Here is a 27670-nt window from a genome sequence, read left to right as displayed (position 1 = left end):
TGAAAAATAACAAAAATAAAATGTGCAAATTGTATGGAAACCACTGGGGATTCTTATTTTAAAATACAAAACAACAGGAACTCCGGATAATTTTTTATTTTTATAAAATGATAAAATGTTATTCAGACTTTCTCTTCTTTTGCATTTTGTCAGAGTGAATTATGAATGAGTACATAAAGGAATGCGAAATGTTTTCATTTCTTTCTTTCACAAACTGACCGGGAAGAACAAAAATTATAAAGTCAAACTTGGCTTCTATGCCCGAGGTTAATGAGCTGGAAGCCTCATTCTGACCAATCGTAAGCTAATCGATTTTATTTAAAAATAATCACCTGTCCCCCATGCCAAGATATCGGTCATTCCACATCCCACAAATTTCTTCGCCCAGCCACGACGTTTGCGGTAGACAGCTAGTGAGCAGTTAAAAGAGCAGTGCTTTAACTGCTTTTGAATGGTAGGTCTCTGAATCAATTCGGAATAAATCAAGCGGGAAAATTCCGCTTTGCAATTGGCTGATTCATCTTTACTAGTCAATCATAACAAGTCAGGTTATAAAGTAATCCTGTCTTAAAGAAAATTCAAATTCTCATCCTCTGTGAAACATTTACATTTAACTTTGATCACCCGTGAGAAAAAGGCCCGAAAACCCCATTGTAAGCTACCATATTTCTATACTTTACACTAACTTGATGGTGGGTTATTCATTCTAAGCTAACCAGCAATGATGCTGAAGTTATTCCCGAGCTAATTAAATTACAGGAACTTCAAATTTCTGGTGTTCCAAATATTTGAACAAAAGAATTCGTGTATTTTAAACAACGAAATGTGAATTACAAAAGTAAATAAATTTGTGCCAAAATTAACGCCTAGCCGAGGCTAATTAAATTATACTTCTGTATTTACTATTTTCACTAAATCCCACAATGCCATGCGTACCAAAATAAATTCACGATTTTCACTAGATCAGTTACAATAGCTGGAGCTGAAATCTTGAAAAAAATTCTCTAAATTTTAAAAAAATTAAATTCGTCAAGATTGTAGTGCACGCGATTGTAGGATTTAGTGAATGATATTAGTGAATAAAATATAATCTCAATTTGGATAAAATCGCGTTATTCAAGCCGCAACTCATGCCAGAAAAATCCAGAGAATTTGGAGTTGTTTTTGAAGCCCGTTTTTCACTCAGAGTACCAAATCCGCTACTGGGAACATTCGCGCACTTGGCAAGTCAAATATTTCTGAAGATTACATTTGGCCGAAATGCTTTCCTATGTCGCCCGACGAGCCTAGCAGATAGCTTGTACTGACGTATTACCTGTCTGTTTGCAAGCGTTCATACTAATATAAATTTGCAGAGATCATTTGCACTGAAATACGGCTGAACCAATAGTGAAAAACGAGCCGAGACAAAAATATATCCAAGGAGTGGTTGTAAAAAGGCTAGTTAAATCTCAACTATACGGTTAGTAACAGAATTAGAGAATCAGAATAGTTCGTTTCGAAGTTAACTACGATTTAAATATACCCAACTTCTGATTAAGACATTCATACAACCACCCCCTATTCGTCTGATAATTTGACTATAATAATAAATAGGCATTCAAATGATCAGACAAAGATTTTAACGGTTGACAGACGTAAAAGTAACGCCGGATCCGTCTATAACCCCAGCAGGAGTTACAGCAGGAATCTGGCCAACAACCCTAGTTGGACGAGTAGGGCCTGTGCACGAGTCATCAACAACGTTGGTGCTTCAATTATGTTACAATTCGTGCGTGAGCAAACGTGTTACACGAGATTATAGTCTTTGAGATGCTGCTGTAAGATACTGTCTTTAACGGCGGCAAAAACAAACTTTATATTCTCCGTGTCGGTCGCGCATGTAAAATGCGAGTAAATTGGCTTTTCTGGGTCCGGATTTAAGTTCACGAACATCTTTAATACGAACTCGCGAGCAGCAGCTGCGTCTCTAGGCTCACCTAGAAACAAAAAAAACATATTAGGTCACGATAAGGACTGTTTTGCAATAAACTCCGCAGGCGTTTGACATTTATAACATCAAGTTTTTAAAAGCTTTGACTTTCTGCCTTTATTTGAAGAGAATTTGCTCAAGAAACTGCGATATGTATCCAAAACTCAAGGTTTACCTATTAAACAAGTTACTGACAAATTCCATGCCTTTTTCTAGCACACAAATTAACAAAATACAGTGGACATAGTAAAACATCGTACCAAAACGAATTCCATAAAAAACTCGTTCACGAAAGCAATTTGAGGTAATTTGGGAAACAAGCATAAGGGGCTAGTTTATACTTTATGTGGAAATTTCTGCTTTGCTTTTTCGTCAATTCGTACGTTTATGCCTAATGATACCACTGTAAAAATGTTTATGCCTACTGATGCTCCCATTGTGTTAATGATAAATTGGCACGGTCTATATCTTCTTCATTATCAACCACAGCATCAGTTAAGATATTCAGTTTAACATGAAACCAGAGTCTGTAATAAATGACCTGGTAATCCCACAAAACACACAGATTCAGCGTTTACAAAGTCAAAACAGTTTTGTAAAACATACTAAGCACGTTACCCTGGTCGAGTAGATGCACTGTCAAGACCGGGTTCTACCTCTGGAGACGAGCACCGTACATTTGGATCGTTGTGTTCAAACTTAGCCTGCGCGCAGACGTAAATTCACAGAAAATCAAACTAGGCGCCAAAACAAACGAAAGGCACCGGCACCCGACACTAAAGTCTGAACGCAGTCTTCATTAGTAAATATGACCACAACTTTAGTCTCTAAATTTATTCCTCCGCTCTCTTCACAAACGTGACATAGTGATATTAAGGTGGCTTAGCGTAGTTTTAAAACCTACCTAGCTACATCTACAAGAGTCAATATTTATATATATTTTATACGTATCGCGTGCACTAATTTCGCGCAATCAAAACCAAACTAAGCCAACTTATACAGTTCTAAAATGACAATTATTATTATTATACACTATTACACTTATATAAGTTAAGATATTATTTAGCATAAACCACGTATCCTACTTGGCCTGACCAATCATGAGGGGACCCAAAATGAGCGGGTCCCAGTCTAAAGGGGCTCAAGAACCACCTCGATATACCCCTAATTTCATACAGAATTTCCGATATTAAATTATGGAGATCATAAATGGAAAGCTAGGCATCTATATATCGTAATCCACACTAGTTACACTCTCAGACCAGTTATATTCTGAGGCCTGGGGCTAAACATGTTTGCACCAAACTTTACAAACGAGGAAACATTTCAACATGCTGTTACGTAGGGATCAAAAATACGGGGAGGGGAAGAAACTTCTCCAAAACCCCTAATATTTAGAATACTAAGTAACTACAATACTTTACCATTGTATTATACATTTTAGGTAGTACATATCTGATATAACACTAAATGAACTATGTGTTCCCTTGGTAACAACAGGCTTCGAGTTTTCGTTTCTAACACAATAAACGATGCCTTTGACGAATCTAATTTTAAAGCAATGATTTTATCAATCAAGACGGCCATTTTGAAGGAAACAATGTTTTCGCCATGTAAAGCGGAAAACTATTACAAGTTGATGTTTTATGTAATTGCATGGGAAAAAAAGACCTTGACAGAACACAGAAAAATTGTCGATATGCACAACAAATTCTGAAAAAATTCCGGCTGTATAATCTACGAATCATAGGTTCCTTTTCATTATGAAGTATGCCTTTGCTTTGCTTTGTCAAAACCAGATGAAAGATTCTATTTTTTAGCAATGACGATTGTACAATATTATTGGATTAATTCAATATTTTTGGTCTTCGAACATTCATGACCTAAGAATTACACTTGAGGAAAGGAAATTGAGGGATTCATGGTTCAAAACGTTGGAACGTTCCCCATGTGAAGAGACAATTCATAACTAAAGTAAACAAATCCTTGTATGAATAGCAAAGAAAAATTTGAAATTAAACGAAATTAAAATAGCAACAATTGATTTTGTTTCCCTCAAAGCGGCCGCCTCATAAACGAGCACACGAAATTTTGTCCAGCATGCATTCCTAGATAATTTATGACCTCCATAAATAAATTTGCCACTGAGCTCTATACATACATAAAGTAACATGCTAGTAATATAATATAGAACAGTGACGGTAACTCACTAACAGATCGAAATAATCGAGGAAGGGGATAAGACCTCCGGGATATAAAATCCCCGGTGGTGAAAAATACCCGATGGGATTTAACTTCCTGTGTAGTCAGCCGGCTGGTAGTAGTGTTTGCGCGATTTACAATGTCAGTGTAGATTTCAAGTCTTTGCATTTCTTACAGTAGGAAAGTTGGCGGCGTTAACGAACCATCTGAGAAAGACTGCAGTAGAAGTTTACTGGTGGTGCTAACTTTTCAAACCAAATTATATTCCTTCAAGTTTAACTGTAAAATTGTGTCTTTGACTGCGGCGAAAACGAAGCGAATGTTCTCGGTATCCGTGGCACAAGTGAAATGAGAGTAGATTATTTTATCTGTATCAGGGTTTAAATCTACGAACATCCTTAGGATGAATTCCCGAGCGGCTTGGGCGTCCTGTTGCGGACCTGGAATAAAGAGAAATTCAATTTATGAACAAGGAATGAGCAATTGTCACTACGAGAGGGGTTACACAACAAGATTTCAGGCAATTCCTATTGGACAAAGGTTCTGGTTTGAACTGTCTGCTCGTTTGAAACAGTAGTGTGGTGTGTGGAGGTGGGTGAAGTGCGTAGGTGGGTGAGGTGCGAGATTAGACTGACCATGAAGTAGGAAAGATTTAAAGAAAATGTGAAATTTCATTGTATTTTCCTCTCTGCGCCATACATCAGCGGAATTCGAGTGGGGATGCTGCAGAAGCAGTGTTTAGCTCAAGTCACTCCCCAAATTTAAAAATTAATTAGTTACTTCCGTATTGCCCTTGCGATAAGCATGTTGGCATGGAAACAAGACCACAACAGCAGACCAGCTGGTAAATTTACACTACGTATTTTATTTCAAACCTTGAAAAATTTACATTTGTTATATTTACCATCATTTAAATATGAGATATCGTTTATAGTTACAAAAGATTTTAGGTTTAACTTTTAGCTTTTCTGTATTCTTGTATACTTTTCCTACCACGGTGTTTAGAAGTGTTTACTCTGGTCATGCTGTCTTCCGTGAATCTTGTTGTTCCTGGAAATTTAATGAGAATCATTTAAAGAATAAGAATAGATCCTTCCAGAATGTTTATTCATCAACATACAAAATTTGAGAACGGTTTAAATTAAATTTATGTTTACGATTAGAGTTTTTTTAGTTTCAGAAAGACAAAGCAAATTTCGTGGGATACGACACGTGATTCGCGTAAATAGGAAACGGGGATACGGGCTTTGGGATAAGTAACGGATGTCACATAAAGGGAGAAAATCCAGTATGTAAAAATATGATTCTTTTATTAGAATAGTATAGTTAATTCATAATTTAACATAATGGTTTAAAGATAGTTTAATAACACTCACGAACTTTCAAACGAATGGAATCGATAACGGTCAGGCCATTTTCAAACAGTATACAGGCAAAACGTAGACAGCACTTGAATAAGCCGGTTATAGACATTTGTATAATATAAATAACATTAATATATACAATACTTATATAAAGAGTTACCTTGTCAAAAGAGATTCCGCCATTAACAATGCATGATCTGTTTCAAAATCTCGCCATCGATAGGTTGAAAAAAAAGATCAAACAAAGCAAATGTCTCAAAATAATATATCCAGTTCTTGATGTGGAATTGCAAAAGAGCACATCACAGACACACCGGCCTTCAATGATACAAGGATATAAGCCAAGATTTTTGACCATCCGTTTCGTGCGCTGCGCACTGATTTCTACAACACTTAGCATGTAGGTAAGTGCATGCCGCCACGCATGTTTCTCACGAGTAAAAAAATAGCGTGCTACAAAGTACTCGAAATATTGACCTGTGATGCAGACAAGATAGACGACATGTCTGGAATACAAGCAAAGGCAGTAACAGAATAATAGCAAAATTACCATAATACGGCCGGGAACATGGCATCTATTCGTTCTCATTCTCCGTTAGAAACTTATCCAACCTTAGGTAATTTCAAAGCTACAAGAATTGACCACAACTGCCATTCAGACCACAGCTGTACATTTTACCAGAATATTTCAAAAAGAAAATTTACGTTTTCTAAAGGCTGGCATAAAATTGAGAAGTGTTTTGTGTTAACTTTTCTCTTTCTTTCTCCCTCTTTTCATCTTTTTCACTCATTTATGTTTGATGCTCGCAATGCATTGCCTGCACGAGCCGCCATTTGTTGCCAATTGAAGCTATCTATTTTCCAAACACTCATAGTTGCCAAGCTTTTTTTAGAAAGTTCAGTGTGAGATTTTCCATATTTAAATGTACCAATGTTACAAAATATTGGTTCAAACCATTATTGTATATTAAAAATACTTTTTAGGAACTCTTGAGTATTGATAAGCATTAATATGCTGGAAGAGTGGACAGGTTTGGTATAAGTGGCTTCACTAGGAAATTATAGACGGTTTAAATTTGAGGTTTATATCACACACCTTTCTTATAGGATGCAAAATTTAGAAACGCGATTGCCGTTGGAAATAAACCAGTTTCATGCATACATAAATGTGTGGAACTTTTTCTTGTGACAAAAAGCCAAAATAGGCGTTGTTATTAAGACTGGAGGCATAACGAGTTTAGTTGTTTTATAGTTCCCAAAGTCAGTTTGATAAACCCAGAATACCAGCATAGCTGGCAATTGTAAACCCGACGCAATTCGTTGGAAATTGTCAGTAGTGTTTGCTGGTACAACAGTAAAAGTGAGCAAATGCATCCACTGAAGTTAACCCAGTATAGTGAACATGCACAAAAACTATAATAAATAAATATTATGTGTTACTTACCTTCAAAATCAGGAAAATAATCAGCTAAATGGGAATACATAATTTTTTCTTCCAGTAAATCCTTTTTGTTGAGAAACAATATAATGGAAGAATTTTGAAACCATGGATAAGTAATTATCGTTCTGAACAAGGCTTTGCTTTCTTCCATTCGATTCTACAAAGATTTAATAGAAAATATTTGCCTGAGATAAAATACTTTGACGGAATTAATATATTAAAACGCAGGGTTGAAGGCTGAAGCATAGAATTTGATAACATTATTTTTCACTCTTTACTCAGATATCTTTTGACAACATCATTCATGCTCATGGACAGGAAACAATTTTCAAAATTTAAATCTAATTGAACACCAATTGTCATCAACAAGGCAATAAGTGAACTGCAAAGTTTTTGCAAAATCATTTGAACAAAATTGCATAATTCTAAACATTGAATAGTTTTTTGAAAACTTGTTATTACAAACAACTCTACAAACTAAAGTCCATTGGCACTTGTGACATGTGGGAACAGTCTCAACGCATTAGCTTTGTTTTGGCAAGTACACAAGGTCAAAAACAAACAAGGCGGAGATTCCCATTGGTTAGATTCTAGTTCCCTAATAGAAACATAATATTTACCTCACTGTCTGATTCTACCAAAACCTGATCATATTCGCTTAAGGCGACAAGGAACATGATTGAAGTTACATTCTCAAAACAGTGGATCCATTTTCGCCTTTCAGACCTTTGTCCACCAACGTCTACCATTCTAACCAAAACACAAGAAGCATATCAAATTTGTTAAACTGAATTAAAACAATCCTATCGAAGCTGGATAGTGGGGGGAGGTAGTGGGGGGAGGAGGGGGTTTTAGGGGTAACTTCAAGGTTTCTGACAATTTCTTTCTATCACTTCATCTCTTCCAGAATTCCAATTGCCCATTTCTAATATGCCAGCATTAATGGCTTAACCTTCTCAATCTTTTTTAATATTATCAAAGAGTGAATCAAACCATGTGCTGCATGCTCTTATTATCATACACCAATTATTTTTTAGTTTTATATAATAAAACTAAAAATTTTTATAAAAAATTGTGGGATTTACTACCTGTACTCAATAACTAAATTGTGTTTTCACTGGGCTTGTGTGTTATTCATGGTAAAGAATTATTTTGAATCATTCATTTAGGGTGTGTCTAGTAGATGTTTCACACCTCAGATTTGTTGCATTGTTTTTCAAAATTTCCTTTTGAAGGTTAGAATCATATAGGCATATATATATACTAATATGCAAGGATTCTTTTTCTAATAAGCTACACCAAAATCTTATCTAAAAAATGCATGTGAAATTCAGTGCCTCTAGGCAATTTTTGAGAGGGGGTAAAAAAAACAATAAAAAATTTGCTGTCGCCTGTAATTTTTATACATTTGCATACATAATCATTCATTGACACATCAGAAATTATGTATTTCCAATGAACGAAAAACCCATTACCTTTATGGATTTAAATTCCCTTTTACCAGACTAGCACACTAACATTCAAATGGTTTTTCATTTAAAACTTTCAAGTTTAATTTGTGTATTTTTAGGTAGTCTATCTATGTATATCACTCCAGTTACAATGTAAGGTTTGCAAGTATTACAATGAGCCCACACAATTTTCATGCAAAGTATTACACCTTATTGATCCATATGTGATTTACTTATGGGCACTATCTCAAAGAAGCATTGATAAAAAAACTAAAATTAAGGGATTACCATTAAGGCACATGTTGTCATATTTGCTTTATTTATTACAAAATGCCTGCTTTAAGATATGCATATCTTCTTTACATATTTGCAAACAAATGGCTTGTGCTGATCAATTTGGAAATCTGTTGAAAATTGCCATTTGTGTGTGGCTGAAATACTGTTAATATTCCACAATTTTGATTTGTGTTTCTTTCAGGCTAATATTCCACAAGTTTAGGTTAATACTCCACAATTTTGATTTGTGTTTCTTTCAGTTAATTCACACCTTGTAACATGTCTGCAGGCATGCAGTACAAAAACTGAGTACATATGTACAGGCAGAGGTGGACGGTAATAAAGACCAAGAAATGACAGTTGCATTGACAAGGAAAATAGCTTTTATCTTCAACTGTCTTTTTATAAAATGAACTTTTATAGAGCATTTAAGAGATAAAAATAAGTATCACATCACCATGGTACTTTTATTTGGCACCAGATTGTCTGGTCCATCTTAGCCAATCAGATCCCTTGAATTATAAGGTTATTGCTTGAAAGTATGCTGCACACTCAAGGCTGTTACAATAGCTCAGGGTAGATTTTTAGCATAGCTCCATGTTGAGGAGCTCCTCTTAGCTTACATGCAAAGATTGGTCATGAAAAAACACTGCTTATACATGGCTACCAATATCTCTGAGTGCGATGAAAATACAACTCACAATTTGACTAGAAAAGATACCAGCAACAATACCCATTTGAGAAATATTTCACAACATATTTATACAAAAGCATTACATCCAGTAAAGTAGTACAACCTGTGACTCCTTTTTAATTTAAAAGCGGCTTTGCGACACGCATAGACAATTGCATGGCTATATAATTCATTTGAAACTCATGTGCACCTAATATGATATACAATTAGCAAGCAATTGAGGCTGAATTCCCATTCAATACACCTGCTGAAGTTACAAATAAGTCTTCAAAATTGTCTATTTTTCATGCACTTTTGCCATAAAAAGCATTGGAATACATTTGTGAAAAAATTGCAAAGTGTATCTTTGCCTGTTAAAATATTAACAAAGGAGTTTAACATTGTGTAATGCTTGCCCCATGAAATGCAAATATCAAACAGGAGTAATATAATATATTAAACATAGCTAGATTAATTTTAAGGATTCTACATTAAACAAAGTGCTGTGGATATATCTTAGTGGCTGGACTCTCAGTTACATGCTGTTATTTATAACCTGAATAAATTTTTTTAATCATGGCAATGCTGTAGCTGTTATAAGATTATGCGGGATCTTGTGGCCCAAATGAAATCTCATGAATATTTCAGTTGCTCAATAATCTGAGAGACAGTTATCTGAATATATTATAGAACCTTCTGGCAATTTGCATGTCAACTTGCAAACCTTCTGAATCAACAAAGATGATCAAAAAAGGAATGAAAATATCACAAGTGTTGCAAAAACATTAATGGGAAGGGAACCGGCAAGGAATTTGCTCGTTTTAAATTTCATTACTAGATGCATTTTATCTTGTTTAAGCAGATTATTTGCAGCCATTTGAAGCATTTTGCTAGGGATGCAGACACACTGTTTCAATAGACCAAACTATCTCATTTCTCCTTCCATGCAATTACATTTATGACATTATCAAATGTCTTGAAGTTTCCCCATGAGAATTGATACTCGAAAAAAGTTGTGAAAAATTAGTCAAACGCTAATAACTTTTGGATTAGATAAGTTCCATGTAGACAACTTGATAAGGCATGGACATGTGACTCGGTTACCTTGGCCTGGTGATGTTTGTAAAATTGAGGTGTGTTTAGTTCTCCAGCTTGCATGCAATAATTTTCATAAAATGATCATTTTCGTAAAACCCTCAAAGTAACACGAATTTAGGCCCTTCTGAACTAAAATGCATTGAAACATTTAAACGCAGTCTAGGCAGAACAATAAATTTGCGGTCAAAAATATATTTCATTTGTAATAAGTTAAAAAACGAAACATTATTAATACTCAGCTTGCATGTGATAATTTTCATCAACTAAGCTAAAAGCACAACTGCCCTGCTTGCATTAAAGCCGCACTAAACGGTGCAATAAATTTGTGGCCAGCAAATAATTTGACATAATTTCTAAAATACCGAATGCCCACGTTTAGGATCACTGTGAAACAACAAAATTACTTATAATACAAGTGCCCTGCAAGCAGCTATAAAGAGACAGACGGCTGATTTTATCAAATCTTCGTAAAACGATGTAAACTTTCCAAGATACGAAATATCCTTGCTCGAAAACCAAAAGCAAAACCCTGGAAGAAAATGTTCACAAAGACCCTGGGGGTGTCGTAAAAATGCACTCGAAACGGCACATAGTTTGGGCATTTTGAATGCGTGCAGCTTTAGGCATTTACGAAACATATTTGCAAGCAAGTAGTTTCGTCCGGGGCTATTTACACTCGTACAGCCCACGCATTTCGTAATTTGGAAAGCTACTCTAAGATCTTTTAAGATGAATAAATCTTGCAGATTCGGTTATTTTAATCTGGGTGCGAAGCGCAAAGCGTTGGCGGCCGGGTCATCTGTCATGAACGCGACCCAGAGAAATATGTCGCAGTTCTTTCCAACGCGAACACTCGGCATCGTATTTCGAAACAGGGGTCGAAGAATCAAGAAGTCGCGAAACGACTGTAATTTATTTTTCGGACGACAGGAAGCAAAAAATCACGGCCTGTACAATAGGGTATCATGCTATTTTTAGGTGGAAATTTAAAGACCATAGAATCATGATGCTCCATAAAGCGAGAAACTGGATGCTTTTATTATGTGTATTCGCATTCATTATAAGTGGACGGGAACAGGCAGGCCTTTGAAGGCTTTCCTTCGTAGAATGAGCAACGTCAACGATTACACTCACCGAAATATGATGGTGTCCAAATCGAAAGGGTATTCTATGATGCCTGTCGTTGGCGCCCGGGCCCGTAAAACGTCCTGTTCTGTTGGAAGGTAACTCGCGGCTGCGATTCTGTCCAAATCACTGAGATAGCTAAACGGAAACAGAGTTTTGTACATGAGAAATTGAAATACAGGAGTTCGACGCGCACGAATGCAAGTGTGTGTGCAGACCGCTAGGCAAACATAAAATACAAGTGTATATTGCTACACAAGGGAAAGAATATGGGCAATAAAAACAGGGGGAAAGGCATGGCGTGCTTTACGCAAACACAAAACACATCTGCTTGCCGCTCGTATAAAATAATCGCGGTCGAGAAACACCTATCTTATTAAAAACAACACAGTGTTTTCTTGCCTTCTAAAAAAGATAGGTGTCTTCGAATCGCAAGAGGACAAACATAGGTTAAGGCAGAAGTGTATAGGCATACAATTACTTAAATTTCAAGGCAAGGTTTCAGCTTACTATTTGCACGAGTCGCTCAATTGAAATTCTCGCCGTCTGTCATAGCATTCTTGAATCCCACTGTCGTTCCATAGATTTTTTACTGCATCATAATATTCTTTTCGGAACGAGGTTACCGCGTCAGGATCGACACTACGAACGATTGACACGAAATCCTATAGACGGATACAATCGTGCCAAATCAGAAATGTATTCATATTTTAAGCACACAGGCTAAACGCTCAAAGGCGAATAACTCAAATCAAACAAAAAACCAGTGTTGTTTTTTGTAAACAATGCTAGGAGACAGTGTATTTCGTAGCCGAAGGACGAGAGCAGTTCTTACCTCGTTGGAAGGGGTTGCATACGGAATTCTCAGCGTTTCCATTGCCCTTGTCAAACTGTGTATAGCCATAAAAATATTTTGATATACGAGTTTGATATAACCTCTTCGATCATCCTCAGTGTATCCCTGACCGTGAATAATTCTCATTTGTTTGATAAAAGTACTCTTGCCCGATTCCCCAGTACCTAAAGACCGATTTAGTACGAAATATTAGCAGCTGTGGTAACGGCAAACCAGATTTTCAAATGACAACTGTTTGGCTTCAATAGGAAAATACAAGTATAAATGCATACAATAGCTTTATACTTCACTGGCTGTTGAAAACTTTATGACTTATAGAATACGGAATCAAACGCGTGATCCGGCCGCGAGACTTACCCAAAAGCAAGAGTTTTAACTCTCTTCTTGAGTCCTTTTTATCCTTTCTAAGCATTCGCTCGATTTCATCGTTGATTCGCCGCTGTTCCTTAACTTCTTCACTCTCACAGCAGCCAGCGAAGGGCATATTTTCATGTGTTTATGCGGCCAGTATAATATCGTCCCTTCTTGATCGTTGGCTTCCACCAACGATTAAAAACGCCTCCTTGCTTCGCTCGAGCCCGTGTACGAGCAACGAGATGGCTTTAGTCCACAACACACAAGCAGTACTTTAAATCGGAGCGAAAATTGTAAAGTTTTGGTTTAGCTGGGCGTCGGTTAATTCGAACACACACCGATCTCAGTATACAACCAGAGATACTCTGAGCATCACGGGATACATTGACACCCATATTCGGCCCTCGGAAAGCGCCGGCCGTCGTGAAAAGTTCGGCACGTGCACGTGCTTTGGGATCGTTCCAGAAAGATGCATGTTGTTACAATTGCGAACAATTTGCGACAAATTCCCGAATTCGAACAAGTTTTCTGGAAATTGTGACATCGCTCATGAAGTTAGCATGATTGTTAAATGTAACCGAAGATTACTAATATTATTAACAATATTTTTTACATTGCTTGCCGTTTGAAAAACTGTCTTCAACTAACTTTGTAAGACGTTTGTACACTTGTTAGTCTTGTTTGAGTACCCCGCGTCAGTCGCGTGAAATTTGCGTGACTGCCTGAAGGCGCATCCTGAAAGAAAGCTTTGGTAAATAAAGATTAATTTTGATATTCGATAAAAATGTGAAAAATCTCAGTTTTAAGTTTCAAGTGACTGCATGCAAATCACCTTCCGCAATGTTATTGTCCGGACTGTTCATGCATGCAAATTACGCCTATAAAATTTCTCGAAAACTTTGAAAATACAATGTTTTATATAGCAAGTAAGAACTGAATATAATGTAGTTACATGCATTTAAAATGCTCCATGTCGTATGCACAGCAATTGAATGTAACTCATATTTTTGCTGCCCAAACCATCAAATGGACTAATCAAATAAGTCAATTATCTTGCCTCTAATTTTCCATCCCTTGCGAGTTGTGATCACGATTTTTTCGAGGCCCTCAGACACACCTAAACCCTGCAATAACACATGCCATAATTAGAATCTGAAATTTAGAAAACATATTATTAATATTAGAGCACGGCCTACGGCGAGCAACTCGCGCTCTGCGTTAGTAGGAAGTTAGGAACCACGATAGAAGGCATTTAGATATCTGGGGTCGGTTGCATAAAACTCTTTAACTACATTTTGCATTGTTAGGCCCTCCGCACACGTGAGCTATCAGCTAAGCTAAAGACCTCACGAGGCAGTTAGCTCAGCTCGAAAACCATCCGCACACGTGAGAAACTTGCCTCTCGAGGCGAATTCCTCACGAAAACTATCCGCACACGAGAGTAACTTGCTGAGCTGACAGCCACGCGTGGTCTTATTAGAGGCTGTTTACATGAGCCCGGTTACCCGAGATTCAACGAAGCGTGAGAGAACTTTGAGGTATTGAAATAAGTCTTTATTACACCAAACGCTATTGTTGTGGTGATTTTACGACTGCCAAGATCATGTCATCTGCTCATTTCAATACCTCAAAATCATCTCACGCTTCGTTGAATCTCGGGTAACCGGGCTCATGTAAACAGCTCCTTACTCACGTGTGCGGCGGGCTTAAAATCCTAGTTAACTCAGAAATACACGACTCTGATTGGCCAATTCTGTCCTTACTTACAGTTAAAAGCTAACTTGTCTTTTATACAACTTGCCTCTAAATTTGTTTGAATTGGGCGGGAAGCTAAATCAAGTAAGGTTGGGCTTTGTAAGGACCACAACAAAGCTGCTTTCCACTTACCCGTTTTTCATACGCACGTACACGCACGTAGCAATCTAAATCTTTTTGTTATCTTTGTGAATAATTCGAAAGAACTTAGTTTTCCGCTTTAGTATATGCACTTGTTGACCTAGATGTGGGATAATAAAAATTTAGCGGAAACATTCAAAATTTTCCGTGGGTGTAAGTACGTAAGGAAGTCAGCAGAAACGAGTCATACGACTCTTAACTAAGCCAGGGTCCTAAGTGGGGAACGCTATTATTATATAGGTAAGTGTCTACATGAGTCAGCAATGGGGTTACAATGAGACATTGCCTCCAATCGTTTTTGACCTGGAAGATGTTTGGGATTTGCCCAACAACCACATCAAGCTATTTGCGACATTTTACCCCTTTTCAGTTTCGACACACCTGAGATTACAACCGCCTAGCAAAGGTCTGTGTTCAGGCTAACACAACCGCCTCTCTTACTGACACTTCCTAAATTACTGATTTACTCAAATGTTCACATTACTCCTCCGTCCCTGTAATCAACGGTCCACTCTTGGTACTGCCGACGGCCAAATTCTAGAGGCTAAGCACTTGTGGGGACAACCCACCGACGCATTTGTCTGGAAACTGATTGTCATTGATAAAAAAAAACGACGACTTATTTCCGCTGTCGCCATTTTTCCATCACGCAAGATGTCACGCACGGAAATTTTTTGCGACAATACTTGTAAACAACTGAAGAAACAGAATCATTAGGTTTGACCTTTGGATGATTTCATTCATTTTTGCTAATGTATAATTACTTTTATATAAATTTTATATTATAAGAACTTAGACGGTTTTATACGTTACGTGCTCGGTAGTAAAAATTAGTCTGTTATGAATGTCGATTTTACATCAGGATTGGCGTTACAAAATTGCAGTTTCTTTGTCATAAAGACTTTTTACTTACGTCTTTCTTAAATAGTCATTGTTATTGGCACTGTAATCGGGTTTTCCCCCGCCACCAATTCTTAGTTTATAGTAGTGCCGGTGCAGACAATCGAGTCACTGGCATTGTAGTTTCGGGAACGTATGTTGATTAACAATACAGTAATTAATTGGATACTGAATCATGTAATCATTTGTACAAACGGATGTACTGTACAATTGCAACCAACCATGGGGCTGATTGCCGCAGCTGGATAGCGAGTGCTACACGCCTTGTTATGAAAATTCCTAGACATCGTGACTTGATGAGGAGAGTAGCTCGTTTATACTTTTAGTTGACTTTATGGAATAGTAGAAACCTTACGTTGAACTCTCTCTAGGGGGAGGGGGCAGCTTTCCCTCCCCCGCCCTAGCGCTGGGCACGACTCTACAAGCACTCGAATAGTATCAAACTTGTCCCCCTTTTTAGGCGAAATCTGTCCCATATGTCATTATTTTACTCCCGGTTATCGAGTCCATGTGAAGCAATCAATTTATCACTCGATTAAACAGCGTGTATGAAATCATCAGTCAAACTACGGTCAAACTCCGAATCCCGTCTGTTGCACGAGTACTTGAGTACTCGCGTTGCATCATCTAATCACACGACCTTTGGATAAAAGCCTCTTTTGCACTGTATTCCATTACTGAAAATGCTAGCAACATAGCATGTACATATGCATAAAACTTGCTAGGGCACCGGTTTTAACCGTGGTGTGCCAATTCATTTAGTGTAGCGTAAACGGGACTTAAATATGGTATTACAACAGTTGACCAAAGGTAGTAACGGTGCGATGGTCATGCGGTCGTCCGCTTTGACGACGAACCATGAAACAGAAATTTTAGAACTGACACCTCATGACTGAAAATATTATATATGCCGTCATAGGTAGCCGTATGGCTGATGACTATTTTTCCAGCATGCACTCGAAGACCGTTTAATTAACATTCCAGGCCATTTATTATACTAGAGTGATCTTGAATCAACATAATTTTGCGTTCGTTTGGCCTATCATTTCCTGGTTGAAGTGGAGGAGTGGTGAGAGCGAGATTTGCGGTGCATCAGGGGATGTTTGGAACAATTTTGCATATGGTTCCAAAAACCGGCAGTTCCAATGATGCATTGTCACTATCGTCAGTCTTCTGTTCAGCTTCTCAATACTGTACAGTGAAAAAAGTCGACAGCTTGTAGGTAACCAAAGACTGATAAACTCAACCCAGGGCCCTATCGACGTCGCTATTTTCATGCACCGAAAAGAGATTTGTGTTTGAACTCATTTGCATTAGGTACCGGTTCGGCGCATGGAAAGAGCGACGTTTGACCTAGGCATAAGGTTGAGTAATCTGTGTGTACCTAACTGACAAGCTCAATGACAATGGACTTCATGGAGTTCAAGCGAGGTTTTAGTTATGCACAAATATGTCAAACTTATCGTCAAACATTAACATTTGCGATTCGCCAACGTAATTCTTGCGGAATTTTGACTTCTGCTGAGCCCTGTCAGATCTTGAGGTATTCGTCCGCATATTTTCAAAAATTCCTTTCATAGACGTTGTTTTTATTCGCTTGAAGTGCGGGTCCTTTGAAATATAACGAATATCTGTATTTCGCTACAGACAAGTGAAAGTGTCGGGGTGGCTGGACCTTTCAACCGAAAAGACGAATTGCCGGAATTGGTTGCTATTTGAATTGGTCTGAAATCTGAATTTATTCCTGATTCGATGTTTGATTGAAACAATTTAAATGTTATTGACTTAAGTAAAATAATTAAGATTCCACGAATTGAGAAATGCTTAGAACTGAACTGATATATTACTGATTAAATCTACCCACATATATCTCTGCACATTTTCGCAAGGACAAGGACATGCGCAGTCGCATTTTACCAGATCGGAGGGCAGTGCGTATGTACTTACAACATGGAAATGCAAAGCTGGTGTAGACTGTATATCGTCAAGGCTGTGTATCTATAGACCTTTTTATAATGATGTCGTCTTTTTCATAATGCGGAACTGAGTATGATGTTACACGAAGTACGATCGATCAGACTTCCGCGTTTGACGTCATTATAAGAAAGGCCTATTGTATCGTCTCCATTGACGCCCACGGGACTTATTCTCTTAGGACCTCTTCTCCTGGGGCGTACTCGTCGGGTCCTTTTTTATGAAGGGTGCATGGGTGGGCTTTGAAAGGAGGGATATTGATTGAGACAGGAGGCTGCAAAAATATGATAATTTTTGTAATACCTATATGGCGTAGGTACTAAAAGGTATTAAAATCCACTTTATGCAACAATTGTATCAATTCTCAGCCAAATCGGTTTAACAGTTGCAGAGAATTCGGTACACGTAGACTGATAACGATTCCAAAATTCATGCAGTTTTTTTCTTGACCGGCGAAATCACGAGAACAAAAGGAATAAAAGAGATGTATAAGAACAATCTCGTGGCTATAGTTTTTCCGTATGGGGAACGCTCTCGTTCATCAACCCTAATTGCACTTTCATCGACTCTAATCCACTTCGAGCATTAGCAGGTTGAGCAGAAAACAACACTTTGATACCGCAGTTGACGTAGATCATTTTTTTGTTTTTGTTATGTTTGATAATATGCTTTATCAGACCTCAGCTTCAACCACTTATTGAGTCTTATTCACGTTTGTCGCTGAGAGATAAGAAACTGACGGTCGCTTGCCAACCCTTACGTCTTAACAACTCACTTTTCCATCGATTGTGTATTCAATCTTTCAGAGCTGGAGTTTCTTTTCCACTTTTCTTCTCCGATGATAAACCCTATCTTCACATAAACTATATACTTGGCATTCACTTTGATTTCAGTCACAAACACATTGTTCCCCTTTCGACCTTTTCCCGTTCTGAATAAAAAAGTACAAGTTTCCCTTCTTTTACTGAAAACTTTTCATTCCACTAAAGATAAGATGGCTAAATTGATAAAAGTACTGCTCATTAGAGCTGTTTTCAAATAAATTTGTCAAAGCCTTCGGGACCAATTGGTCAAGAGGTGGGACGCGTTGTTCATTGATTGGCCTCAGTACTTTTTGAAACTTCATGAGATTTTCATTGATTGCTATCACGAAGCTAGTTTTCGAGCCTGCTGGATTAATATAAGAGATTGGTGGTATAGCGGTTTGTTGAAAAATTCTTGAAAGCAACAAAAACTGCTGAGATGTAGATCTAACAATTGATAAAGATTAAAGAGAGACTCTACTCTAAGAGTATACTAATCAAGGCTATATCAGCCACTGGGGGGTAATTTTAAAGATAGGACTATCAGTATGACATAAAAGGACCCACTGCTAAATATGCCTTAAGTGGATAATTGATATACTTAGACAGTTATATTATCTGTCTCGAGATTGTTCATATGTCGTGTGACTTGTGGACATGCAGGCATACCAAATATCACAAGATTTTTTACATCATTTTTTATGTGTTTTTTCTTGCTCGTTTTTTTCTATTATATTAACGATAAGTTTTGGTGACCTTCAGAAACCTTTCCGGTTAAAACTAAAAACGCTCTGGTCATGCCGGCACAAGGTAACGTTTCTCGCTGTGGTTTTCGCTGCTCAGAAACCTAGATCTGGTCTGGACCAGGTCTAGGACAAGTCCATAGGTAATATGTGGGTTTACACTGTCGTTCTTGCTGATGTTTTTGGATAGCTAACAAAATTGACAAAATACTTGGTACAAGACCCAAACACGCCGAAAAGTGCATGGTAACACTGAGTTCCGGATCCAATACAGTTTATACCATCAAGATCAATCAATTTATACCACCTGAAAATTGATTAGGACTATCTAGGTAAAGTTCACATAAAAAAAATCAGGCCACCTTCTGTTGGTCTGGTTCATCGTGGCCCAGCCAGATAAACAGCATTTATATACTTGGGCCTAGACCAGGTCCAGGCCAGGTCAAAGCGCGTAGTGTAAACGTGGCTTTAGAACAAGTATGGGCAAATGGAATGAGAATTTCCTTAATCGCTTGCAACGGACAATAGAAATAAGCAAAACATATTGCCCTGATACAGCAAAGTTTGTTTGCTTCAAAAGTCTCCTGCGCCGAACAAGCGCATTTAAACAATAGTTAATCAATTGAGATGCCTCATTATCTATTGTTGTTAATGCGTTCAGCACATGAGAAGCACGACTTTTGAAACAGACCTTAAGCCTGGTTTCCATATGACGCCGACGTCGGTAAAGTATTATTGTCGGTGATTACTGATGAGTGAAATCTTTTGTCTTTCTGAAATCATTTTCTCCTTGGATGATTACAGACAATGAGTCGGCGACAGGTCGGCGTCATATGGAAACCAGGCTTTACTGTTAGGTGTGATCGATGCATAAAGTGCATTGTCCGTTGGAATGTTCTTTGAGGTAATAAAAGGTGGTTGATTCGGGAAGAAACTCAAACTTGGGACTTTCGAAGAGGGAAGAATCACTCGAAGAAGTTTAGGGAAAAGTTGTAAGAATTCTGCTCAGGTACATGGTCGTGGTTGGTTTAAAGAATTTGTTGGCTTGATCTTTGGCTTTGCAAATTAATTCTTCGTCGGGTTGATTTGAATAGCCAGAAGACATTAGCAACTGAAGGCATATTCTTGCCGATTTTCACTGCTATATCTTGTATATTTCGATTCAAAATGTGAAGTGCAAGTGAGCCGTTAACTTGATTTTGTTCTTCCTTCCTTATTTCATTTCAGAACTACGACAGTACGGCGCCGAAAGACCAGCGGGAAAGGCGAAACACAAACGCTTGCTCGCAGCGAATAATAGGTATTGTTCTATTAATATATTGTGTATTTTGAATTTATGACTTGAAATAACACGTTTGTACAGGGTGGGCGAAACTAAAATATAGTTTAGTCGAAGATTTCAAACTTTATCCTAAATTTTTCCCAAGAAATGGTTGAAACCTACCCGTTTGGCACACCGAGGCGTGTGTTTTCCGTACACGGTTGTCGTATCGTGAATATACTCGTCCGTCAGTGCTTTTATGCTATGCTATACTCGACATGTGCAGTGTGCTGAGTTATAAGCAAGTCACTTTAACTAGGCTTTATATGTCCATGAATTTCTTGTTTTACCGAAATTTTCTTTTTTCAGAAAGAAAAAATCGTCGGACTGGAGAGATGTGGGATCTGCCTTGAGATATGCACGCAAATACAAAACTCGATTTCGGTGCATGAAAATATGCATGAGTAAAATTGCATGGGAGTTGGCTTTTTGGCTGAGATATACTGAACACTCTTCTGTTTACCTCCTTGATTTTCAACTTTTCGGATTACGATTTTGCATGGGTTGACCTGGTCGTGTCAAGTGCATGCGGAGTAAATACAAGTGATTCTGGGGCCCCATCACTTGTATTTTCTCCATCTTGAACGACAATAGTGCGGACTGAAAAACTATCCCTCACAGAGCGCCTAAAACATAAAAATGCATGAGAAATTGTGTTTCTAGAAGGAGATAATAGTCGAGTGTTTTAGTTTTCTCAGGACCATGAAAAAAAACGATGATTATTTCCTACAAAACGTGCATGATATTTTGGATATTTTGTATTTGCGTGCTCAATCGAAGGCCTTGGACAAGTGGCGGAAGAGATGTTGGAAGTTTGTAATCGGGTTTTAAGTGCTTATTTTAAATGCTTTATACATAAGTGACATTTCTCGTTTGGAAACTTATGATATCAAAATTTTGTATCTGCGCTAAAGGATCAGATGATGGATCGTCGCAGGATCAGGTGATGCATGGAGGATCGTCGCAGGATGAAATGATACATGGAGGATCGTCGTAGGAGAAGATGATGCATGGAGGATCGTCGTAGGAGAAGATGATGCTGGAGGATCGTCGCAGGATAAGATGATGCATGGAGGATCGTCGCAGGATCAGATGATGGACGACGAGACAGGTGCACAAGTGGAAGCTATAGTGAGGTACATACTATAGATATATCAATTAGAGTAATGCTTGTTAGTGCATGATTTATTCTTGGATTGATTCCTCGTGGTGGTCTAACCTGATATATTCACACATCAAGTGACAATTAACCCTTTTCGACAATGCATGATAACCAATTTCTTACAACTCTTATGAGAGGTTTTCGAGGTTTCTCGATGAAACATTCCTAGTTTTGTCACTTGCGTGTGAACGACTTAACAGCTGCCGAGCTGCGGAAGATGCATGATGGCTTTAAAGCGTTGAAATGAATGCACGAAATGCAATTAGCATGGCTGTGGCGCGCACGCAACGAGAAAATATTATCAAATTCGTATTGGCCTAATTTTAGATTAATACGAAGATATTCAAGAGTACTTATATGATTATATAAGTTTCTCTGTTTAGTCAGTTATAATGCGACCGTTTTGAAGGACCGTCCGTCAGTGGCAACAAAAATTATACTTTGCACTTTCAACATTTAAATTCGAAATATTGAAGTTTGAAATTGAAGAAAAAAATATTATTCGATGTTTAGACATAAGCACTCTTCTGTTTCCCTTAATTGCCGGTTGGTATTAATTTTTTCGCATTGTGCATGGTTTTCCGGTTAAACTCGACTCTCGAGCATGAAGGAAATAAACGTTATCTAATATAGTTTTAACTAACTTGATGAGATCTCTATAACAAGAAAAATATACCTCTTTATTATTACATGACATATTACATTGCATGATAACTACACTTATACAAATGGGGGTATCTGGGGGTTTGCGTTTAACAGGTAACTGTAGGTTCATATTGTATAGTTACCCTCTTGCCTTGAATTTAAATCAGTTTAAAGAATAGCCTTTGTATTTTGACACACTTACTATGTTTTTTAATTCCTTGCACGCCACACCGTCGAGATAACTGAAGAATGCACAACTGTTTGGAATTGTAAAGAAGAACGCAATTGTTTGGAATTGGCAAAGAAGAACGCAACTGTTTGCAATGGAGCAAGGAAGCAAAGAGGCAAGTGAAATTTCGTTACACTTTTTACAGTTTACAAAAGGTAATTAATTATACGGTGCCAAAGGCAGAGCACATTATTGATTAGCCGTATTGAGTAAATTGCATGTTGAGCCAGATTACGTTTATTTCCTCCATTTTCGGTCAACAGTTAACCAGAGCGTATAAAAGATGATGCTGATGATCAGTGCATGAGATGCATGTCATAAGAAGGGTATAGTTGAAGAGTGTTGTTGTCTAAATCGGTTTCAGATGAAAAAGCATGCAAGTCGTGAATAATGAATAATTTCTTTTCAAAATTCCAGAAAGCACGATCATAAAATGAGCGTATTTGAATAACTGAAATAATTTTTGTTGCCATTGTCGGACAAAGCGCAGTGTTAAAAATTCCTAATAGCCTGTTGTTTTGCAATTGATGGTATATGCGCGCTGCGGACGGTTAGACCACCACCCGGATTCAATTGTAAAAGCTCAAGAATTGCATACCAATATGCAATTCCTGGGACACTCAATTCGGATGAGCGAAGCAAAGAACGGTTAACTATAAATGAAACGTGAACTGTCATTGCAAACGATTTCTGAATGAAAATACCAAATTCGGACAGCCGGTCAGGTGACCTGAAATTCAGGTTACCTTTTGGAGGGTTTTTCTCCGGGCACTCCGGTTTCCCTCCTTTTCGTTTGGCTTTAAAAACAGTGTCCATGTCTGGGGCCAAACGTTGTTATGGTGAGAAGATTTCTTGAACATTTTACAAAATCAAGCAACCCTATTTGTACATGAACGGTTAAAAACGCGAGTGTTTGGCTTCTGGGTTAGATTCCCAGAACACTGCATAAAACTAAAAGAAGAAGCTTGTTGAGACTAGTGTGGGAGACCGAGCTATAGACGCCGATATATTTATTATAGTATAATACAAATTATTCCTTGCATATTCAAATGTAGAAAATCGTTTTAATAGAATTGCCTTTTAACCGGCAAAGATTAAATTTCACAATTTTACAATATTTACATATAAAAGTGAAAATTAATAGACTATTTCACATAGTAAGTATATATTTAGTATGAACTACCAAGTTGAGAAATGTTGGCAAGGATGAAAGTGTTCTTATAGCGATCAGTTTTGCATTTAGGTGAGATGAAAATATGTCCTCAAAGATCACAACTAAATCGCTTTTTGATCGGCAATAGACAGTTAAAATGATGATTTTGATTTTTTTCAATGTAGTTGAATAATTTAGCTCCCTGAAGCTTCAGTTTTCTCGGCGTTCTTTCAGGCTGGATAAAATGGCGTTTTCCATCTACAATCCCAACTCTTTGATTCCCATTTTACTATGGTGTATGGTCTAGAACTAGAAGAAACGTTTTTTTGATACAAATTTCCTCATATTCGTGTCTGGTGCTGTGTTGAGGAACTTATAATATTAGCAATGAAATCTCCGTTTGACTCGGCCCTCGGGATCTATTTTTCCTGCCGTACTTTAGATCTTTGTTGGCAAAAGTCAAAATCCTGTATTTTGCGACTTGCGACAGACAGTCTTGGTTGCCCTGGGTATCGTGAGGGCACCGAAACTTTGCATTTTTAGGGAGATTTAGCATGAGGACGTGAACGTCAGAGATGATGTGAAAATGGCGAAAAAATGGCTATCTATAGACTTATGCCACCCTCGTACCCAGGGTACCTCGTTGCCAAATCTGAAATGACCTTTGACCGCAGTAATTTGCTGAAACTCCCGTCACGTGCAAAATCAGTGTAGCAAATTATTTTAGATTTGTCTACCTGCCGTATGGACCAATGAGAAGCGAGAACGATGTAAATAAGCGGAAATTGAACGTAGCGATCAATATTTTATATTTCGAATGAAACATAGCACGCTTTGTTTGCTTTTTCGAGCCAGTTTCACACCAACAATTCACCGATTTTTGTCGCGTTCATCTTTTACGCAGCAGGCACGAAAAATGGTGAAACCAAACGCGAAAAAAGTTATCAATTTTGCCCCAGGACCGGCGAAGATTCCTCAAGAGGTATTAAATCGAGTATATCTCGTGTGTACTTCTAGTTATCTTGCTTTTGTGAAAAGTTTAGTTTAGCAAGTGTAAAACGTTTAATCATAACGGTAGTACCCGTACGTAGGTTTGTCATAACAGAACAGTCATGATAGAGAGATGATCTTTGCGAAATAGTCAAACGACTTTAGTCTACGAATATAAAATTCTTCGACATTTTTTTAGTTTATTGTATACAATGCCCTCTTACAAATATTTATGAGGACAGTGGTGCTCTTGATCCTGATCTGGGTAGATTATAAAACCGGAGTATCTTTGAAGCGGCTGGACATGCAAATCCTTTCTTTACATATTGTTTTTTACTTTGGCTACAAAGTGAAATGGATGGTTTGCATAGCCAGTAGTGAGTCATTAAATCTGCAACTGAGGCTTGTATGCATCAGATCACCAGGAATGAAAGCTGGTATTTATAATTGTAGGTCCTTATCCATGCTCAAAAAGAAATGCTAAATTATGATGACACTGGTGTCAGTATTTTGGGTAAGAAAGATTACAATTTCTCTCATTTTTATGTTATTTTCATCAGCTAAGTTATGTCTGGATTGTTGGTCAGAATACCAATAATATTATTGGATTCCAATAATTACAAATAACAGGTCATGCATTTCATTTGACCTATGACATTATGTTGTTAGAACTCAGCCATCGGTCAAAGGAGTATGCAGCTCTAAATCAAGAAGCCATTGATAACATTAGAAAGATTCTGTAAGTGAAATCACCAAAAAGAGCACAATCTGAGTTAGATAGATTAAAGTCCCCACAAATGCTAAAGTGCTTCATTTTTCTGATATGATTGCACAGAGATGTTCCTGACAACTACAAGATCCTTTTCTGTCAAGGAGGTGGATATGGACAGTTTTCATTTGTCCCAATGAATTTGATGAAGGGTGATTATTCATTATTCATTTTATTAAAGTTAATGCATTACAGTATTTAAATTGCCACAACCCATAATTAATAATGTCGATAATCGATTTTCACTAAAAAGGTTTGTCTTTATGGTAAACTTTTTTTCAGAGGGAGGCAGTGCTGACTATATTGTCACTGGAACATGGTCATCTAAAGCTGCAAATGAGGTAATTAGATGTATAATGTAGGTATTGGATCCCATGGACCAACAACATACCGATCAGATTAGATAACATATGATATTGCATGAAATTATTGTTTAAAGCCCGTCACACATGTGAGCTATCAGCTGAGCTAAAGACCTGGCGTGGCTGTTAGCTCAGTAAGTTACTCTCGTGTGAGGATAGTTTTTCATAAGGAATTCTCCTTGAGAGGCAAGTTTCTCACATCTGCGGATGGTTTTCAGGCTGAGCTAACTGCCTCGCGAGGTCGTTAACTCAGCTGATAGCTCTTGTGTGCGGGCTTAAAAGTTTTAATGTGTTTATGAAACAGGAAGCTCAACATTTGAAACAGAGACATTCATCCTGAAGATTCCCTCCAATCTTTGGAGATTTGTAATATAATCTATAGTGATGTAGATCTTCCTCATACATATCCACTTTTAGTAAAAATTATCCCCCTTGGAAATAGATGTAATTATCAATGACTCAATAACCAATGATATAATTATCAATAACCTTTCAATGCAGGCTGCAAAATATGGTCAAGTCAATTACGTTTTTCCAAAGCCTAAGATGTTCACCGGTAAGTAATGAGTTTTAGAATTCAAAATCTTACACAACCAGCCTTACATCAGATGTCTAGTCTGTCCTATGATACATACTTTAAGTGATAATGAATCATTCTATCATGTGTTTTCGGCCTACAATTGTGGGCTAGTACCTTTAAGTTTTAAAAGCAGAAAAATATATTAAAACTGTTGTATGTTATCTCAATCTTACCTAATTCTTTACCTAACACTTTATCAACTTGATGTGAAAATCGAGGTTGTCATGCAAGCTGCCAAAAGTGATTAGCATAGAATGTCTTTAGACAAATCAAAATTAAATAATATTCGTATTGAAACATATCATCGTTCTGTTGCGAACATTGCTCTGTCAAGGTCCACTACTTGTTTCTGGCGTTTTGGTTGTTCAGACTTCAAATACTTCAATGTCTATGACCACGTGACCGTTTCCCGCCAGAGTTTTTCCCGCCACACAGGGAAGATCCTGAAATCGATGTTGAACGCTTACATTAGTTACATTTTCTGTGATTTAGCAATCCCCGATGAAAAAGATTGGACATTGAATAAAGATGCCTCGTATGTCTATTACTGTGCAAACGAAACAGTCCACGGTGAGGAAAGATCGCCTTCAACTACTCCATCTATCAGTTTTAATTTAATCCAACGTAACAAATTGACATTGCAACTAAAAAAGAAAAGTCTAAATATTGAGATGAGGTACATGAGGGGGAGGATGGGGAACACTAATGACAGATGGGGTTAGCGTGCTGGCTCTTACCCTCTAACAACAGCCTGGGATAACGTCTGGTACTCGCTTACAAAAGCAATGTCCTTTTGAACTCATGTAAGCGTCCAGTCGAAAAAAATTCCATGATCTTCAAAATTCAAATCTATTCTCCAAAACTTTATCGCCGTTATTAAAAGTAGCGAGAAAAATCAACACAAAGCCTGTAAAAATATATAAGAAAGCCAGATATGGTTTCAACAGGCTATATATTGGGTTTGAAATTCCAGTAATAGCACACTAATTCAGGTCATATATTGTCTATTACAGGAGTCGAGTTTGATTTTATACCTGAGACCAACGGAGTACCCTTAGTTTGTGATATGTCTTCCAACTTTTTGACGAGGCCCGTGGACGTCTCAAAGGTAAATCTATGATATATTTGATGCAATAGTGTTTTTTTCGGGGTCGAAATACGACGGAAACTTCTTTGCTTTTATAGTTTGGATGCATCGTTGCTGGCGCTCAAAAGAACGTCGGATGCCCCGGAGTGACGGTTGTAATTGGTGAGTGAAGCAACTTGTATAAGCAACTAAAGCTCAGAGTTGCAAAAAAGCTGTGGGTACGCAGGTACCACCCGGAGGAAGG

At 37.6% G+C, this 27670-nt stretch overlaps 2 protein-coding genes across 4 annotated transcripts in view; one reads left to right on the top strand and one right to left on the bottom strand.

Moving 5' to 3' along the window:
* Positions 1 to 765: 765 nt before the first annotated feature.
* LOC114522956 (guanine nucleotide-binding protein G(q) subunit alpha-like) lies at positions 766 to 13189 on the bottom strand. Of its 3 annotated transcripts, XR_003686966.1 has the most exons (8): positions 12816 to 13189; positions 12438 to 12622; positions 12113 to 12267; positions 11612 to 11740; positions 7600 to 7729; positions 6983 to 7136; positions 1385 to 1979; positions 767 to 1286 (listed from the first exon to the last, which is right to left on the bottom strand). XR_003686966.1 is itself a non-coding variant. In XM_028543740.1 (7 exons), the coding sequence occupies exons 1-7, from the start codon at positions 12940 to 12942 to the stop codon at positions 1789 to 1791; spliced, it is 1071 nt and encodes a 356-aa protein (XP_028399541.1). In that variant the 5' UTR covers positions 12943 to 13189; the 3' UTR covers positions 766 to 1788. The 3 variants fall into 3 exon arrangements, 2 of the variants coding, with proteins under 2 accessions (XP_028399541.1, XP_028399540.1); XM_028543740.1 differs by having other exon boundaries at positions 766 to 1979; XM_028543739.1 differs by lacking the exons at positions 767 to 1286; positions 1385 to 1979 and adding an exon at positions 3796 to 4614.
* An 11195-nt stretch (positions 13190 to 24384) lies between these two features.
* LOC114522875 (phosphoserine aminotransferase-like) overlaps positions 24385 to 27670 on the top strand; it is a 5466-nt gene continuing 2180 nt past the window's right edge. Inside the window, exons 1-9 of the mRNA XM_028543648.1 lie at positions 24385 to 24620; positions 25082 to 25142; positions 25298 to 25367; positions 25464 to 25549; positions 25680 to 25738; positions 26261 to 26315; positions 26832 to 26909; positions 27353 to 27447; positions 27525 to 27588. Of these exons, the coding sequence (XP_028399449.1) occupies positions 24456 to 24620; positions 25082 to 25142; positions 25298 to 25367; positions 25464 to 25549; positions 25680 to 25738; positions 26261 to 26315; positions 26832 to 26909; positions 27353 to 27447; positions 27525 to 27588 (733 nt within the window). The 5' untranslated portion in view covers positions 24385 to 24455. The remainder of the gene's footprint in view (positions 24621 to 25081; positions 25143 to 25297; positions 25368 to 25463; positions 25550 to 25679; positions 25739 to 26260; positions 26316 to 26831; positions 26910 to 27352; positions 27448 to 27524; positions 27589 to 27670) is intronic.

The sequence above is a fragment of the Dendronephthya gigantea genome, unplaced genomic scaffold, assembly GCF_004324835.1.
Source record: "Dendronephthya gigantea isolate DGI-Jeju-01 unplaced genomic scaffold, DenGig_1.0 000024F, whole genome shotgun sequence".
Taxonomy (NCBI): domain Eukaryota; kingdom Metazoa; phylum Cnidaria; class Anthozoa; order Malacalcyonacea; family Nephtheidae; genus Dendronephthya; species Dendronephthya gigantea.
This window is presented reverse-complemented; position numbering and strand designations above follow the sequence as displayed.